This window comes from Phragmites australis, chromosome 10 (assembly GCF_958298935.1).
Source record: "Phragmites australis chromosome 10, lpPhrAust1.1, whole genome shotgun sequence".
NCBI classification, from domain to species: Eukaryota; Viridiplantae; Streptophyta; class Magnoliopsida; order Poales; family Poaceae; genus Phragmites; species Phragmites australis.
The window spans coordinates 33,146,139-33,164,372 of record NC_084930.1 but is presented as its reverse complement, the minus strand read 5'-3'; the positions used below and the strand labels follow the sequence as shown (position 1 = coordinate 33,164,372).

Genomic DNA, 18,234 nt, shown 5'->3' with positions numbered 1-18,234 from the left:
TATATTCTATAGGGAGGAAGTTTGAAAAAATAAAAAAAATTGAAACGTACGGTTCAGTTATTAACTCATGTTAAGGAAAAATTAACATGTAAACACATATTTTTCTTATATAAAACGTATCTTAAGAGGATCTTTAAAATTGATTTCACTTTATTTAGAATTTTATTAATTTCTCTATGATTTTTACAAAGTTCACAAGCATAAAGTGAATATGTTAAAAAACAACACTGTAATTAACTTTTTCATGCATACTATTATTTTTTCTATGTAAATCATAGTATAAATAAACTAATAAAAGCGGTTTCACTAATTTTTGAGATGTGATTGGTCAATTATGAATTAATCTAGTCGCAACACATTTACACAATCCTGCATGTTACAATAACTAATTCATGAGTTCATGTATTTTTAAAAGACATAGTATCATGTAAGAAGATTAACAAAATTAGTTTCATGATTTTTGGATTAGCAAAGAGTAAACTATGCATTTAACTTGGTTTAACAAATACAATTTCTAACAGAAAAATTTGAACTTTTTATGAGTATAAATAATTTTATTATGTAGATCATGTTACAAGAAAACTAACAAAATTTGTTTCACTTGATTTTAAGCTTAGATGAATTAGTTATTGATTTTACAAGATTGAGATAATTTTAGATTTTTTTGTTGAACTTCACTTAAAATCGAGAAAACCACTCGATAAATAGAGAAAACCGAGCGGTTACCGAGAAAACCGAGCTGTTACCGAAATTCGAGAAAACCGCTCGATAAATACAAAAACCGCTCGGTAACCGATCCAAACCGACCGATTACCGAACAACTAAAAATCGCGATCTTTTCCCCAAATTTCAAATTTTACCAAATAAATTTTGTCTAATTTTTTTGAATTTTTGACCGGTTACCATGGTAACCGTGACTTTTCGGTTACCGCCGGAGCTCGATAATCGAGCTCCGGTCGGTAAGCCAAACCCTGATCGTGACTGGCCTCATGGCGGCGCCATTCTTACTGTGGGGGCAGCATGGGATGAGATCGTAGCAGCCAGGGATTTCAATTTGTTTTTACAATTTTTTTTTCACTGACGAAAAGACCAAAATTTCGATCATTTTCATCCTCTGCTTTGCGTGTCTTACATATGAGTGAAAGAAAGTTCTGAAATTGGATATTTTGTACACTTCAAAATTCACAAAATTTTGCTAAAATTTTGGCAAAATTTTAATCCCCGGTAGCGGTTGAAGCTGCTGTGAAGCATGCGCGAAGCGTGGTGCTTGGTTTCTTTGACAGGGTGCATATGAGTTGGACCATTTTTTTGATTGAACGTACCTTTTTGGATGATGATCGTAGTGACAGCTAAAGCTTTTTTCACTTCTAGTTGTGCATCAGAGGTTTTCTTTGTATCTTATGTTTACTATCAGCATTGCAGATCCCAATAATCGATAGATGAGTTGCTGTTTCATTTCAGTCCTAAATTGTGATATCTATGCTCAGAATGCTGATGTTACTCGTCAGTCACTTATTTTCTTGAGCAAACATAGTAGTGGAACCCACCTTGTAGAAAATGCTGAAATTCTTTCTGTTGGCTGCTGTAGTTTCCAAATACCAGTCACCAGCATTTCAGGCTTAAACTAACCAGCGTAGCACCTTTGTGTTTAATCTTCATTTATGACAACAATGCTTGTATAATAGTCTAATTTGTTCTTCTGAGCGCATAATTAGAAGGAACTAGATGAGGACACAAGCCCGCGTTATTCATTTTAGATGATTTTTATGGCTTTTTCTAGCTTACTGAACCTTATATGTGCAAGTAGTCTTGCACCACAAAATACACTTCATAGCATTTTTAATGAGTATTAGAACAATTGAACGCTCTTATTGTGACTAATTGTTTGATAAAATGATAAGGACAGGGTCTCTTCATTCTTGTATGTTTCATGATGGTAGCTGCACTGTCACTGTTTCCGCAAGTGTTCTGTCTTCATATTCCATAGTTAATGCACCCTTTAAGTACGTAACTCGTCTTCTTATGAACCAAGTGCATGTCACTGAATAAATGCCAATTATTATGAAACCTGTACCACAGCTTCATATCTCACTCTATGTCTATGATGAATGGCCTTTTTCTAACTTCTTTTCTTCAATATAATGAACTGTATTGCTCTGTTTGAAAGAATAAGAAGAAGGTTGTTTTTATGTAGAAATACGAATATGCCGATGTGACATCCAACTGATTTTTCTGCTAATTGAACATTGTCATGTATGTCCCTTTTCATATTTGTTGTTCCACATGGGATGATTTGAAGTGTTGACTCAGGTACCTGTTTATACTATATCACTTAAACCTCTATGCCTGTTACCTTTGCATTTACATGTCTCAACCCTCAACTCTGAATACTCTCCAGTAATATAGTTGTGTTTTTAGGATGTTATTATTCGATCTTATGGCCCATGTGATGCTCCATTAATCCTATTTCTTTGGTGTCTTCACCCCAGCGTGTTAGCGTGGATGGGGATCAAACCTATGATGTCATGCTGAACATTGGATAAACTGAAAAATATGATGGACTGCAATAAATTATTTACTTGGTCCAAAGTTCATTGTGAAACATTTATTTAACAAGAGGACTATTGTTCTATGAAGCAGCAGAATCTGCAGTATGTTTGATGTTGATTACGGTTGGGATATAATTTACCTTTCTATGTCTACTTTTTCTCTAATACGCGAGAGATCTGCGTATCATTGCATTAACAAGAAGAAAGATCAAAATAATCAGACTTAGTTTATAAGGGAAACCAAGTCCGAAAACCTCACAACTGTATGGCTTGAAAGAAAAAAAAAACCTAGCAAACAACCCCAACACGATAATACGACCTCGACCCGAGACGGAATACTACACCAAAATGTACAACCCGACAGACAGACAGCTCACACCCAACTCAACTCGCGCACTAACCAGCCAGACGACCATGACCCTCACAACTAGATCGGCGGAGCTCGACTGACACGCCACATCTCCAATGGGTCGAGCAGCAACGGAGGGAAATGCGTCCTGCAAATAGCGCCACCAGCTGTAATATCATGAAGACGATCATTACATCGAGCAGCGCTAGACAAAAAGGCAGCACGTGAGCACAACGACCAGGGGCGAAGCCCCGGCCCTAAGCAAACACAGGTTGGCAGCGTGTCGCTTTGGAGAAGCGTGCATCGGGCCAAGCCACTGTCGTGAAGCGCTAACTAGCAAGAGCCGACACAGATCGAGGACGTAGGGGCAGCATCTACAAAGAAATCGGCAGACACTAAAGAGCGCGGTGACCATCCGAGATGACACCTTCGGGAAGGGAGCGAAGATGACGCTGTCGTCGCTCGATTGGAGAACCGGTCAGGGTTTTCACCTAGATTAGCCATGAGGGAGGGAGTAGTCGCCCCAATGATGCCTTAAGGAAGGAGAAGACGCCCACGGACACCCACGTCATCGGCACCGGCAAGCAGCCAGGCAGGGCTTTTGCCCACGACTCCACTGCCCCAGAGACCACGCAAGAAGGCAGAAACCGAGCAAGGTCACGCCTCACGCCCAGCCCGACAAACCAGCAGACCTCGACAGCGTAGCAACCCAACACCCCCCCCCTCGAATCGGAGACCCTGTAGCCCCGCCAGGTGCCCCGTAAAGGAGGGGAGAAATCAGGGCAGTCCAGGCCGAGGGAGGATAGGGAGAGGTTGGAACATCGCAAACGCCGAAGGAGAAGCCGACTTAGCAACCGGACGGTTAGGGGGAGGGGGAGCTGCCACCCGGCGGCACCGCCCTGGATCCCCCCTAACCACCCACCCGCTGAGGCAGCCGGCCAAACCAACCAACTGAGGGGTGGCCAGCCGGTACCGACGGGCCGTAGAGAGCTGAATCATACGCAGCCCAGACCACCGACGACGACGAGCAAGGCCATAGCCGGCGACCGGTGCGAGCACACGGACGATCTCGCGGCCAACTGGAGCCGTGCAGCACCCGCGCAAGGACCAATGTCACCTGAGGCGACAGGGCAGTGCCATAACGGTGCAGGAGGCCAGCCGGCGCACGTCGACCTTCGGGGAGCCCGCACGGGAGCAAGCCGACACACATTAAGCACGAGAGCAAGCCGACGCACATCGACCTCCAGGAATCCTATGCACGGGAGCAAGCCAGCATCCAGCAGGAAGGCCGCACGGGCAACGCTGCCACGACCTTGCTGAGCACCAAAGCACGGATCTGTCGCTATCGGCAGGAGATCCAGCCCGAGGACCACCGGATCCGATCAGCCGAAGACGGGGAAGCCAGGATCTGCCGCTTTGGAGAGCAACTAGAGGAGGGGGGGGGAGAAGAGGAAAGGAGGGAGCGACTGGGGGAAAGAAACGGTGGTCGCAACGTCTCGGCTTCGAAGCCGTCGCTGACCGCTGGCACCGGCGCCCGCTGGCCAGCGACGGCAGCCGGATCTGGCGAGATTTAGGGGGCGCTAGGCTGAGATAGGAGTCGCCCCCCGAGTCGCGGGGGTCTGGGGGAAATGGGTTCCAAGTCCAAGGTCTTGATTGCTTTTCCCTGTCTACTCAAACACTGGAATTCGAGATCAAATCTACTTTACTGTGCTCGCATTCATTGATAGACTCCCTACATGCCATTTTTTCCCATTACTCAGAAAGAGTAAACAGTACATAAAAATTTCCATATCTAAATAGACCCGACAGATTAAACTGGATATAATTTACCTTTTCCTGTCTATTCAAACACTGGAATTTTCTTTAGGTACGACTCATGCTTTACATCTCTCAGTATCCAGGATGATGATTCTTAATCTATATCCCTTCTCTTTCTTTCATTGTACCTATCAATTTACTATTGCTGATAAGGCAAGTCTTTCTTACGCTACCATGAGAATTTTAGCTTTGACTTGAGGGAGTACTTGTTTATGCGTAGTTCTGTTCTTATGTAGGGCCTATTTGCTCTCTACATTGATATTGTTTGAAATGAGTTTATGGTTCTTGCCACTTTCTATGTGAAGCATACACATTCATCATATATGAGTTGGACGTTCTTGACAGTTTCTGTTACTTTTCTTCAAGATCCTACTATTTGAAAGAATGTTTGTTAGATACTCATGCTTGCTGTTATCATCTACAGGAGGAAATATTTTTGAAAGTACAAATGTGGTGAATACAGTTTTTCTCTCAACTCTGAACTCTCATCTAGAGGACAACCTTTTAAAGGCATGACACTTGCAAAATACAGTTATGCGTCTAAATCTACAAGCTCCTTGTTAGATATAGGCTCTTTAAACCATTTTCAACCATATTCACTTCATTTCATTCTTTTCCCGATTCCCTTCTTTCTTCATATTCTCTTTATTTTCCCTTATCTTCAATAGCTTGCTTTCGAAGGAAATCGCGAAGTGAAAGGAGAGAGAATCCCATCATGAAGGGAATGACCTTGAGAATCCTTTCGTGACAGGAACTGTAAAGAGAAACCGTTGAAACGCTGAAGGAAACGAAAATCCCTTCACGACAAAATTTTCGTCTCAAAAGGAAACCATTGGCCGTGGTCAGCTTCCAGGAAAGCGCTTCGTATATATGTGCAGCTTAGGTCCCCGCAGTTCGTACCCATAAGAATGTTCCAATAAGTTTATTGCTCTACTCAAATACTCAAATGTAGTATACACTGTACCAAGCCACTGCACTGCATTTGCCGCTTCAAATGAGTAGCTTCTCAGTAGCTGAACACGAGCAGCCAAGTGTTGAACTACTAAAGTTTCCACACGAATTTGGCCACTGGATTGTGGATTCTGCCCAACTCCCTCACGGCATTTTGTCAAAGTTGACGCGTCGATCTGAGCAGTAACACATGGCTTGTTCGATCTGACATCCTATTTCGTGCTAATCCTGTTCAATATTGATCCTAGTGAAGAGATATGCCTGGTTGCTACAATAGATCGCTGGCATTGAAGGAAGTCTTGGCTGGGTAGCATTGGGACATTTCACATTCAATGTTGAAAGTCTTGACCACTGGCACCCTGTACCTGAAAGATTTGCATATCTATTCTTCCTTCCAGTAGCTCCTCCTCTGTACTTGTTTCTGCTTCAGCACAAACCATGTCCTCCAGAGTTCATCATATATCCGGTGCCTGTGACCATTCCAGTTGGACCCAATGCACGAGTCGCAACTGCATCTGCATAATTTGTGCTCGAATTACGACATGTGCAATAACTCACCAGTGGTTGTGTAGTAGCTGTTGGTGCTCTCATCTTGTTCCTGACATTTCTAGTGCCGATGTGCATCGTCACAGCGGCAGTACCCCCTCAACTACCCCTGCATTTCCTTACCGAACTCATAAGTAGTCGCCATTGTAGATGGGAGAATCAATGTGGATAGATAGTCATGCAATGCAAGGCAGGGCAGCATGGACTGGACTCGACGAATCGCCATGAGCACGTACTATATTCGCACACTGTCATCATGCCAACGCTGCACCATGCCCAGCTCTGAAAGAGCAGAACTCTGAATGACAACTAGGTCCTACTGACTAAGTTGAGAGGGTGCTTACTGGTCTTATCGGGACAGCTTGTTCACATGCGTATAGTTATCGACTCGTAACAAACTCCATTAACTACTGCAATTGTGTGTTTCATCTCAGCTTTGTGTCTGTGCAGGCACACTTATATAAGGCTCACAAGCCACAGCCTCTCCATTAAACCAGAACGTGATTCTCTTTCAGAACACTCTTCAGAGTTCAGATGGCACCAAGGGATAGCCGTAGTCCGGCTCTGATGCAGGTGAGGTGCTTGCTGGTCTTGGCGCTCTTCCTTCTGGTGGCGACATATGGCGGTGAAGCCCAGCCGCTGGTGCCGGCGGTCATGACGTTCGGCGACTCGTCGGTCGACGTCGGGAACAATGACTACCTCCACACCATCATCAAGGCGAACTTCCCTCCCTACGGCAGGGACTTCAAGAACCATGTGGCCACAGGAAGGTTCTGCAACGGCAAGCTGGCTACCGACATCACTGGTGCAATCTTGTTCTTGTTAGATGGATTCTTCGATGCGTGTACGGTGCAGTTGCGTTTCCTGATGCTAGAGATCTTGTGTTACAACCTCCTTCTATGGTTGCAGCTGAGACGTTGGGGTTCACTAGCTATGCCCCAGCATATCTGAGCCCACAGGCGTCAGGGCAGAACCTTCTGGTCGGAGCCAACTTCGCATCTGCAGGATCTGGGTACTACGACCACACGGCACTTTTGTATGTAAGTATCATCAGTGACCTCTCCAAGGAGCCAAAATCTTGTTCCATTACAAACTCTGAACCGAAATCTCTTGTGGGGGCCGGCATGTCAGAGTGCATGTTCCAAGTCTCATAAATCATCAGCTCATTGATCATGAATGGAGCAGATATCTATCTCCATCTCGTCGCTATATTTTGTGGTCCAGTACTCGGGAAATCTTCATGAGAGTGTAAATGTTCTCTCTAACTTGGGCAAACTGTGTGACCCAGCACGCAATCCCTTTGTCCCAACAACTGGAGTACTTCAAGGAGTACCAGTCTAAGCTGGCCGCGGTGGCCGGAAGCAGCCAGGCTCAGTCGATCATCGCCGGCTCGCTGTACATCATCAGCGCCGGTGCAAGTGACTTCATCCAGAACTACTACATCAACCCTCTGCTCTTCAAGACCCAGACCGTCGACCAGTTCTCCGACCGCCTCGTCGGCATCTTCAGCAACACCGTGTCGGTAAGCCACCGGCTGCACCAGCTTCCTGCTCCTCGACAACGGCTCAGACAGTGACGACCATTCGAGTTTTGCTAAACCTGGCCACCAACTGCACGCAGCAACTGTACGGCATGGGAGCCCGGCGCATCGGCGTGACGTCGTTGCCGCCGCTGGGCTGCCTCCCGGCGGCCATCACGCTGTTCGGCCACGGGAGCAACGGGTGCGTGTCGCGGCTCAACAGCGACTCCCGGAGCTTCAACTGGAAGATGAACGCCACCGTCGGCACGCTGTCTAGCCGGTACCCTGATCTCAAGATCGCGGTGTTCGACATCTACACGCCCCTGTACGACCTCGCCACCTCTCCTGGATCACAAGGTATGCATATAACAGGCTTCTAAACTGCGAGCTGCCATTCCATTTTGTGTCTGCTCGGTTGCTCCTGCTGAACCGTGGAACCGTGGTGTCAGGCTTCACGGAGTCGAGACGGGGATGCTGCGGGACGGGCACGGTGGAGACGACGGTGCTCCTCTGCAACCCCAAGTCGATCGGGACGTGCCCGAACGCGACGACGTACGTGTTCTGGGACGCCGTCCACCCGTCGGAGGCGGCCAACCAAGTGATCGCCGACTCGCTCATCACCGAGGGCTTGATCTTGGTTACATAAACCAGTGGAGCGAGCTGCCTCTGTTCGTGGGGTCAGCCGTCGACAAGCTACAAGAATCTTGAAAGAAAATAACGTTGGTTCATAGGATGGGGGCATGGTTTGCTTTCAACAACACAAGAATTACTAGTCGCTTGCGTTTTAAAGATCTCTGTAATGATTCTTTTTCTTATTTTTGAAGTTCGACTGTATGGTGTTGATGTTTTCTGAAACTACTATAAGGCACTTTTACCTAAACTCCTTTTTGTTGTCAAATTTAAGTTGGCTTTATGTGTGTATCTGCAAGGGTGGACCCAGCCTAAAAATTGAGCGGAGGCATACCAGCAACGGGACTTTTGCAACTTAAAAAAGGGCTAAGTTCATTGAAAACAAGAAATTGAGTGGAGGCATGTGCCCTAACTCACTATATGTTGGATCCGCCCATGTGTACCCGCTTCAGAGGGGATTCGGATCCTCCACCTAAGAAGTCATAGGTGCAAAGTAAATTGCGAGTGATGCTACAGTAATGTGCAATTAAGCAATGTAACAATATATTGTTAATGTAAATATTGTAGCGATGCTATTGTTTATGGGTGTAGTGTAGTATTGAATCTTATCCATCCATCTGAGATCGAACGGCTCACAAAGAAGTAAAGTCATATCTTGTGAAGTCAGAGGATCCCATCTCTCAGGAGAGGATAACATTTACTGTTCACACAAGTGGTGGTTCGATTGATACCGAACTCGATACCCTTATCTGGTAACACATGGTTTCCCGGAGATGCAAATTCTTTACGTGGTTGGCCTTTCAGAACGGTGTATGGGTTGCTGATCGACTAGCAACTTGTGGACGAGCGCATCAACGTGTTTGCCCTCTTTGTCGCTCGGTATATTTTTACTTGCCCACTACCGCTATAGTCGACACATATGGAATGACGTCTAAGTCTGGACCGACAGAAACTTCCCATGATACCCGGTTTGGACGGATTGTCAAGAAATCTCACAATGGTGGAATACTATTGACAAAGGTGATGAACTGTTGGATTGGTCTTAGTAAGCTGGTAGCCTCAGCAGATATTTAAAAAACCTTGTGATGTCTAATTTAGCTTTCAATATAAGCCGAGCAAAGTCTCTTTTCTAAAAATATTAAAAAGGTGTGGGGCTACCAACCAAAGCTAACCGCTCTTTTGGCGATTCTTGTGGCATGGGAAATTTGAAGGAATGAAACACACCAGAATTTCAACGGAGAGAGTTGTCAAGTGAATCGCTCAAGGTTATCTTCTAAAATGGTACATCTAAAAATATATGGGTATATTTGTCTCGAAAAGTAGTATCGTAATATTATAGCTTTGTCTAATTAGAATCTATTATATTATTATTTGAGAAGAAAAAAGAGCATCCATATTCACTCTTAAGGTCACAAAATTACCACATTAATAGTAAAAAAGAAAATAATCTAGACCACTTCTTGTTACAAACATCTAACGGTCTAGATTAAGCCAAAGGGTCCATATCAAGTACGATTAATAAATAGCTAAATTCAAAAACCAAAAAGTTCATATCAATACGATTAATAAGTCCTAAATTCAAAATTAAAAATTATGGAAAATTAGTAGTTCGATTTTCATACCGTATGAAAATTTTGTAATGATTAATTCATCATTTGAAAATTGAAGAATCTGGATAACAAGTTATATTTTACCTGATACCATATTTCCATTGTAGTTTTCTTCCATGCTCCATATCATGTATTTGACAAGAATGAATTAGACAAGTAAATAAAAATGCAAAGGTGACGGCAAACAGTGGGAAGCACCGAAGCAAGGAGACGCTCGACACTAGCCCACTGCGGTCAACGGCGAACCGGTGAGAACCACCACCAGCACAGGATCAGCGACCGACTTCCATTTTTTGCATGACGGTGAGTTCTCCTTCTCCCTCTCCCCTTTTCCCCTACCGATTGGCTTAGCAGTAGCAATGTCTAATCCAACTCGGCACCTAACCAGCTTCCGACGGTAAGAACTGAGAAGATGGCGGCTGAGGGTTCAAGTAGTGGTGCTGGTGCTAGTGGTTCTGCATCGTTGACAGACATTAAGGCTCCACTGTGGGATCATGTCGATATTTTAGAGAGACCTAGAGTAGGGGGGTAATACTAGATGGAAGTACAAGTATTGTCCATATAAAGGATTCAATAGCTACACCCGAGTTAAAGCGCACTTGCTGCACAAGAAGGGAAAGAGAGTCAGTGTTTGTTCGAAGGTGTCAATAGATTTGCTCAGCCAAATGAGGAGAGATGTTCAAAGGTATCAAGTTGTGATCCATCACCAATGACTAACTCATCAGTAACGGATCATCCTAAGCAGTTATTAGTGATAGGTTAAATTATGACACGTCACTAATGGTATTCATAAATACTTGGCTCAGTATATGAGGCTATAATTAAACATATACACATATACATATTTCCGAGGCCATATTTTGTGTGTATATACCCCTAGGTGTTCATATACTTAGGTATGTAGATATATAAATACAATATTTATAATCTTTTTATAGATGTACATGATCGATATATAGAGCTATTATTTCATATGGTGCAAAAGTGCTTGTACTCATGGTTTATGCCATGTGTGTGTATATATATAGTAGTATCTCATATATATGTGTATACACATATATAGTGGTCTATCCATATACTCCAGTTATTCTATGTTACTTTTCTCTAATCAGCAGGGGTATATATATACACACAATATAACATTGGGAATATATGTATATGATGCTATTATTTTATTTTATTTTTCTCTTATTTTTTTCTCACCTCAGCAGCATTAGAATAGGAATCATTATACATTTTTGCTCAATTTTGATGTAAGCGGTGGCGGCTATAGACACAAACGCGTATTTCGAAAACGGTGTAGAACTTCAGAAGGTGAGAACTCAATCTTCCAGGCTATTTTTTGCCTCGAAAAATTTGCCAAGCCCGACGAAGTGGGGAGAAACAGATGTAACTTTTTATGTAGATGTCTGTAGAATCAAAAAACGTCTAAATCAAAGTTTGTATGTAAAAATTATGTCTATTTTACCGAAGGTCACTCCAGATCACCTATCAAATTACAATTCGACAAAAAAATCAGATATAAGTAACGGGTCATAAATGTTACCCGTTACTAATGACCTTCAGCAAAAAATATTAAAAGGATAAAATATCCAGCTTCCTTCAGAACGCATGTGAGGATGAGGTTATAAGGGGCAATGCATGTGAGCGCACATCATGAGTTTGATTCCTACAAATGCATATAAAAATAGTGTGAAAAATAGCAGTGACATGTGGCGAGTGGTGATGACCCCTGCGTTGGAATGGCTTGGGTGAAAAAGATTTTTTTTTACTCTTTTCGTGTTCGAAAAACACACAAAAAAAAAGGTTCATGACTTTTATAAGTGACGGGTCACAGTAATGACTCGTCACTTATGACCCTTATTAGTGACTATATAGCGAAAATAATCTTATTAGATCATAATTATGATTTTAGTGATTAATAATAATATAGTTATTGAGACTAATATATTTATCAAGAATATATGCTAGTAGGTCTTATGGATACAATAAATGAAGAAGTCACTAAAGTCAGGATAAAGTTTAATTGAATTGAAAAAGTTTTAAGAAAAATGACTGCACCGGAAGGTCCGGTGTTACCGAAGTTATACATATCGGAGTATTTTTCAAAAAGATGAAAAACTAAGTTAAAATTAGATTGTACTCACTGAAAGGTTCGGTGCTCACGAGATTGCACATACCGGAATGTTTTCACTCAGAGAAGGAAATAAATAACTTCACCAGATAGTCTGGTGATCTGTGTGCTTTACACACTGGATCATTTGTTCTAGAGAATACTGTAACTGTCGAAGACTGAAGATCAATACACTGGAAAATCCAGTAATTAGATGACAGTGCCTTGGAGTATTGCTGACTCGCTGGTAACTTATTGACCCTCCGACTTGATGTGGAGTGACAATAAGAAGATTGTGTGGGGATCTTGAGGTCCTTGTCTTTGTGACTAAAACTCGAAAGTGAAAATATCGCACAAGAAACCAGAAGAGAGGTTAGTGGTGAGATCTCGCTTTGGTGGCTTATCGTGCTTGAGATCTTATCTTGGTGACTTGGTATTTCAAAAGCCGTGACTGGAAGAAACTTGACGACCGGAAGCATATCCTTTGTGGAGCTCTAACATGAACTAAATGTGACTTTATCACGGGATAAAAATCTCTTATACTGACTTTATCTTTCTATCTTATTTACGCTTCTGTATTTACATACTTGTAATTTATCTTGATAAGTAAGTTGTAATCCTCTTGAGCGGTAGAGTAGACACACTAGATAAATCTAGAGTATATTTAGATAGAAATAGATGATAAATTTATCTTGAAAAGATTTTAGAGATATTAGTTTCTAAGTGTCCTAATTCAAACTCCCCTTAGGACGTCACCATTCCTCACAGATGGTCAAGTTATGATCCGTCATCAATAACTTTATTCGTGATGGGTCCTTACCTGTCACTTATGACTAGTCATTAGTGACACGTTTAAGATAACATGTGCGAGACATGTCACCCATGACAGTTATCACCTATCACATATGGCCTTTTTCTCGCGTAGTGGAGACGCGATGCAGGCGTACGACGGTTCGTGGTTCCCCACATGGCTTTTCCCTCCCGACACCAGTTCAAATGAGGTCTGTTTCGTATAAGGAATCTAAAGGAATGCAAATTAAGTCTTTTTATATTTATTACAAAAGGAGTATTTGATTTAACTGATATAGAGTTTGTATTTATCGGGCCAGGTTGCTAGCTTAAATCAGCTTTACTCCGGAACAAGATGAGATTATATATTTAACCTTGTCAGACCAGGTTACAACAGTGCCTACGTATCCTTCGTGCCACAATGAGCGAATGTCAAGAACCAAACACACCTACAAGTATGAGGTGCATGATATTCACAGCCCAAGCCTTAGACGTCGCCCAGGGGGCCGAAACCCCGGGGCCTTTTTAGGTTTCACCTTAGTCAACGGCGGCCGATCGATCAAGCTTCTGATGTATCACGGATCCCACGGCAAAAAAACTGCAGCCAAGGCCCGCGCATGCAAAAGCACGCAGTGCCGCCGGCCAGCCATCCAGCCAGCCGAGGCACCGCACCATCACAGCCTGAGCCCGCACGATCCAGCGCAAGGGCGGCGCCGAGCGAAGGACGCCGGCTCACTCACGGATCACGGCGCGGGGGGCGTCCGTTGATTCGATCGATCGTCTCCCGGTGCACGACTGCACGGCGGCCCGGGCCCGCGGGCTCCACCGCAAGCGAGCACTGCCCAGACCCCTCCCGGCCTGTGAATTCCACCGATTGGTATGGTTTCCTCTTGGCGTGCTCTCATCTTCGTTGTTCGACCTGTTATTGTCTTCTCTTTTTTCCTAATGTCTATTTAAACAGGTCGACCCGGGCCGTTATTCGCTCTCTTTTGATGTGCTATGGTTCAGAAAGAAGCTAGCAAGTTGTATGTATACGTGTGCGCTTAAGCTTTTTTATTTAACTTATGATTTTATTTGAAAGTATAGAAATAGTCCAAAAATTCTAAATATTTTCATGAGAAAACTAGAGCTCACTAGCAACTTGTTTTAATTAGTTTGATCCAAAAAATTTGAGCCAATATTTAATTAAAATTCTCCAAATAAAAATACTTTTATAAATTCTAGCAATTTTTAATACCTCAAATAAACTCCCAAAAATCTAGAAAAATTCACTAATATTCTTCTCATGTGATATAATAATTTATAAAAAAGTTTCCAACACTAGGTTATTTGGTGAAAAAGTGAGTTCCTCTGTAATGCTCCATTTATATGTATTTTTATCATTTTATGTGATATTATCTTTTTAATTCAATTTGAATAAAAAAGTATACATTCATATTGATACATAGAACCCAAAAAATTAAAAATTTATTAATATTCTTCTCATGTGATACATGATAGGTTGACTACTACTACTAAGATGATAAAACCAGACACTTAAGAAGCATAGAACCCGGAATTGCGAATATATAGTTACATTCATCTTTTCAAAGTAGGTAGCGATACGAAAAGTTTTAATATTTATCAATTAAATATGACAAATAATATATCTGAAATTTAAACAACCAGATAAGAAGCATGCAGATGTGGATATCATTTCAAAGTAGGAAGAGAAAAATGAAGAAATGAAGCATAAAGAACAGCAAGAAGAAACTTAATATTAATATGAGAGGTTTCCCGTCATTTTCAGCTTGGTACCAGTAATAGATTAAATAGAGCATGTTTGAATTAATATGAGAACCAAGGTTTTGTGCATGTGGGAATTTTTTATTCAAATTGATTTAAATGAGAATATCACATGAAATGATAAAATGTATATAAATGGAGCATTACAAAGGCTTAATATTAATATGAGAACCAACGTTTTGTGCATATTAATTTTTTTTATTCAAATTGAATTAAAAAGATAATATCACATAAAATAATAAAAAAATATATAAATAGAGCATTACAAAGGAATTCACTTTTTTACCAAATAAACTAGGGTTCGAATTTTTTATATAAATTAGTACATCACATGAGAAGAATATTAGTGATTGTTTATAGATTTTTGGGAATTTATTTGAGGATTAAAAATTGCTAGAATTTATAAAAGTAGGTTTATTTGGAGAAATTTAATTAAATATTGGCTCAGACTTTTTGAATCAAACTAATTAAAACAAGTTGGTAGTGAGCTCTAGTTTTCTCATGAAAATATTTAGAATTTTTGAACTATTTTTATACTCCTAAATAAAATCATGAGTTAAATAAAGAACTTAAACACACGTACACACGACTTGCTAGCATCTTTGTTCGCGACAGTACATCACTATGTGGTAGATGTTCATCATACTCGGCACCTCATGTGCCAAATACAAGCCATTTTTGGTATTTGAATTGCTGAATATGGTGTATAGTGCCATATTTGATATCTCAGGTGCCAAATACTGTCGGGTCCACGTTTTTTCGGTGCCCCATGTGTCAAAATTGGGTTTTTGGAATTTGAGATGCCGAATACACATACTAAATTTGTAAATATGCCAACATATTATCTACTTTGGTAAATGTTATGTCGTATGTTATCTATTTTTGAATTTTTGCCTGTCTCTATCAGCGATGGCCATTACGGGACTAGGAAAACCACGCCTACTTCATACGCTGTGCTAGCGATTCCGACGTCCACATCATGAGAGACGGTGCGATCAGGCCATTGGTGCCGGAGATGGAGGTCCTACGGTGAAGTAGGTAGCCGTGGATTCCGGCTTGAGTTTTCCCTGATCGATCTCTGATTCACAGTAGGAATTTCAATTTCTTTTATAATTTTTTAACGGTGAAAAGATCAAAATTCATAAATTTTTCTTAAATGTTTAGTCAATTCGTCTTCTACTTTGAGTTTCACATGTTAGTGAAAGAAAATTCTTTGAGGCAGGCAAGGATATATTGTCAATGTGAATAAAATTTCTACTTTCCATCAATAGTTAAAATTCAGTCGCTCTCTAACCTTGATATGGTAGAGCCTTCGACATTGATCAGCTGGAAATTTCAGATATTTCAATGGAATTTCCAGATATTTGAATGGGACGTTGCAGGACCTGAAAATATCCCAATCATTAGGTTGGGAGATTCGACTTTCCACTCCACATCGACTCATAAAACTCGTGTTTTTCCAGACAACTGTCATTAATGTGTCGTTTTGGTCTACACGGTTAATAATGTGTACATTTAACAACTATTTTTTATTAAAATGTATTTATAAAATCCAATAAACCTATCATATTATGAAAGTGTTTTTCCAGATAACTTGAGAGTCTCGATGACATGATTTTCTCTTCCTCGGCTCACTCTATTTCCTTCAGAAATTCCAAATTCTACCTTGTTCTATTCCAAATCTTGAGAAGCCTAAGGATCTTGCACCTGCGCCCCATGCCCTCAATCATTGAAGACTAAGGATGACACTACCCCGTCTGATCAGCCCCCGTGAGTTTCAGATCTGATAGGGGCAGGTTTAAGTGAAAAAATAGTCCCCTGGGTCATCGGATCGGGTCCTAACCCGATCAGGGTCTGGGTTTGAGTCTGTTTTGTTCACCCGCAGGTATCACTAAAAAAAACTATCTGTGACACCCCCAATGACCACGTCGGCCCATTCATCCCTCGTGACCTCGTCTGTCCTTCGTGAGACCATGACTCCGTCTGTCCATCCTCTTGTTCGCGCCTCCGCAGCCACAACGAGCCATCACTGGCGCCCCCCTCCCCGCTCGCCGCTCGTACCCTCCCTAGTCCCGCATATCACCCTCCCCAGTGCTGCCCTCCCCAGTGACTATCAGTACCGGTTCTTAAACTCCCGTGCGAAAGTAATAATTGAGGCACCAGGAACTGTTGGATTGTGATCCGAATTCTTGTTGGGCCAGACAAGGGACGCCTTCGGCCCATATTCCGGAACAATCTGTATTAGACTAGAGTCGTATGTGTCCACCCCTATAAATATATCTTGTAAGCTGCAAGGAGAGTCAAGACGCTCATTGTAATTCCCTGCATTATACACATCCCTGATATAGTGAAAATCGCCGATTGACGCCCGTGGTTTTTTCCCGAAAGGGTTTTCCACGTAAAAACCGTGTCTCATGTTCGATCATGTCGTGCTTTATTTTCAACAAGTGGTATCAGAGCCAGATTCATACACGAGAATAGAAAAAAAACATATCGGTTTTCGTCGCCTTCGAGTTCATCGTCTCGATCCGATCTACATCGCCTTCGTCTCACTGAATCCGCCGCTCTTCGTCGCTGCGTCGAGATCTGTCGTCGTAGCGCACCACCAGGTCCTGTAGATTTCACGCCGCACTTCTCGCTTGGTTCTTCTGCGGCTCCGTTGCGTGCGCTCGTTCGTGAGCCGCCAGGATCCAGCCGTTGCCGGTCTCTATCGCGCCATACGACTTCGTCTAGGCCGGTCACCTCCTCCCCTACTGCATATCACCGGATTTTCTGCACTCAAGCTTTGGGAGCTACGCCGTACTTAGTGCAGCGTGCCACAGATCTGTCACAAAACCAGATCATCATCAGCCAGGGCCCACGCTCTCTCACGTGGAGAGAAGGAAGCTGATCCTGTGCTCTCTCAAGTGAAGAAAAAAAAAAGGGCAAAAAAGGACAGGTTCAAGTCAAGGCCTGCTCGTGAAAAGCCAAAACCTAGCATCTTTGTTACGTGCACACGAGAAAGTCTACCAGAGCTTTGCTATTTAATTGCTGCACGTACACAAAGTGTACCAGGACTTCTACAGTTTTTTTCTTCGTACACACAGGGCTGTACCAGAGGGGCTGCAAGTTATTTTGTTCCTGATTATTCTTCGTTATGGCTTCTATAAAATATGATATTTCGCTGCTAGATCATGATATAAGATTTTCTCTATAGCAAGTAAAGATGCGGGCTATTCTTGCGCACACTGATCTGGATGATGCGCTTGATAATTTTGGAAACAAAGATCAAAAGTCTTGGTCCGATGAAGAAAAGAGAAAGGATCGTAAGGCTTTGTCACAAATTCATCTTCATTTATCAAACAATATTTTGTAGGAGGTTTTGCAGGAGAAAATCGCTGCTGCTTTATGGCTAAAGCTGGAATCGATCTGCATGTCTAAGGATCTGACCAGTAAAATGCATCTGAAAATGAAGTTGTTCACGCACAAATTACAGGAAGGTGGTTCTGTGTTGAATCATCTTTCGGTCTTTAAGGAGATCGTTGCTGACCTACAGTCTATAGAGGTAAAATATGATGAGGAGGATTTGAGTCTTA

At 42.3% G+C, this 18,234-nt stretch overlaps 1 protein-coding gene across 1 annotated transcript; it reads left to right on the top strand.

Annotated features, from left to right (window-relative positions):
* The first annotated feature begins 6,690 nt into the window (after window positions 1–6,690).
* On the top strand, window positions 6,691–8,612 carry LOC133930864 (GDSL esterase/lipase APG-like). The gene is made up of 5 exons (XM_062377630.1): window positions 6,691–7,018; window positions 7,123–7,253; window positions 7,502–7,735; window positions 7,834–8,089; window positions 8,182–8,612. The coding sequence occupies exons 1-5, from the start codon at window positions 6,748–6,750 to the stop codon at window positions 8,376–8,378; spliced, it is 1,089 nt and encodes a 362-aa protein (XP_062233614.1). The 5' UTR covers window positions 6,691–6,747; the 3' UTR covers window positions 8,379–8,612.
* The last annotated feature ends 9,622 nt before the right edge of the window (window positions 8,613–18,234 follow it).

Excerpts from the sequence above, each read along its gene's own strand:
- LOC133930864 (XM_062377630.1), top strand. The coding sequence starts at position 6,748 with ATGGCACCAAGGGATAGCCGTAGTCCGGCTCTGATGCAGGTGAGGTGC. Across the intron at positions 7,736-7,833 it reads TCTTCAGCAACACCGTGTCG|CAACTGTACGGCATGGGAGC; the intron begins GTAAGCCACCGG and ends AACTGCACGCAG. Across the intron at positions 8,090-8,181 it reads CACCTCTCCTGGATCACAAG|GCTTCACGGAGTCGAGACGG; the intron begins GTATGCATATAA and ends CCGTGGTGTCAG.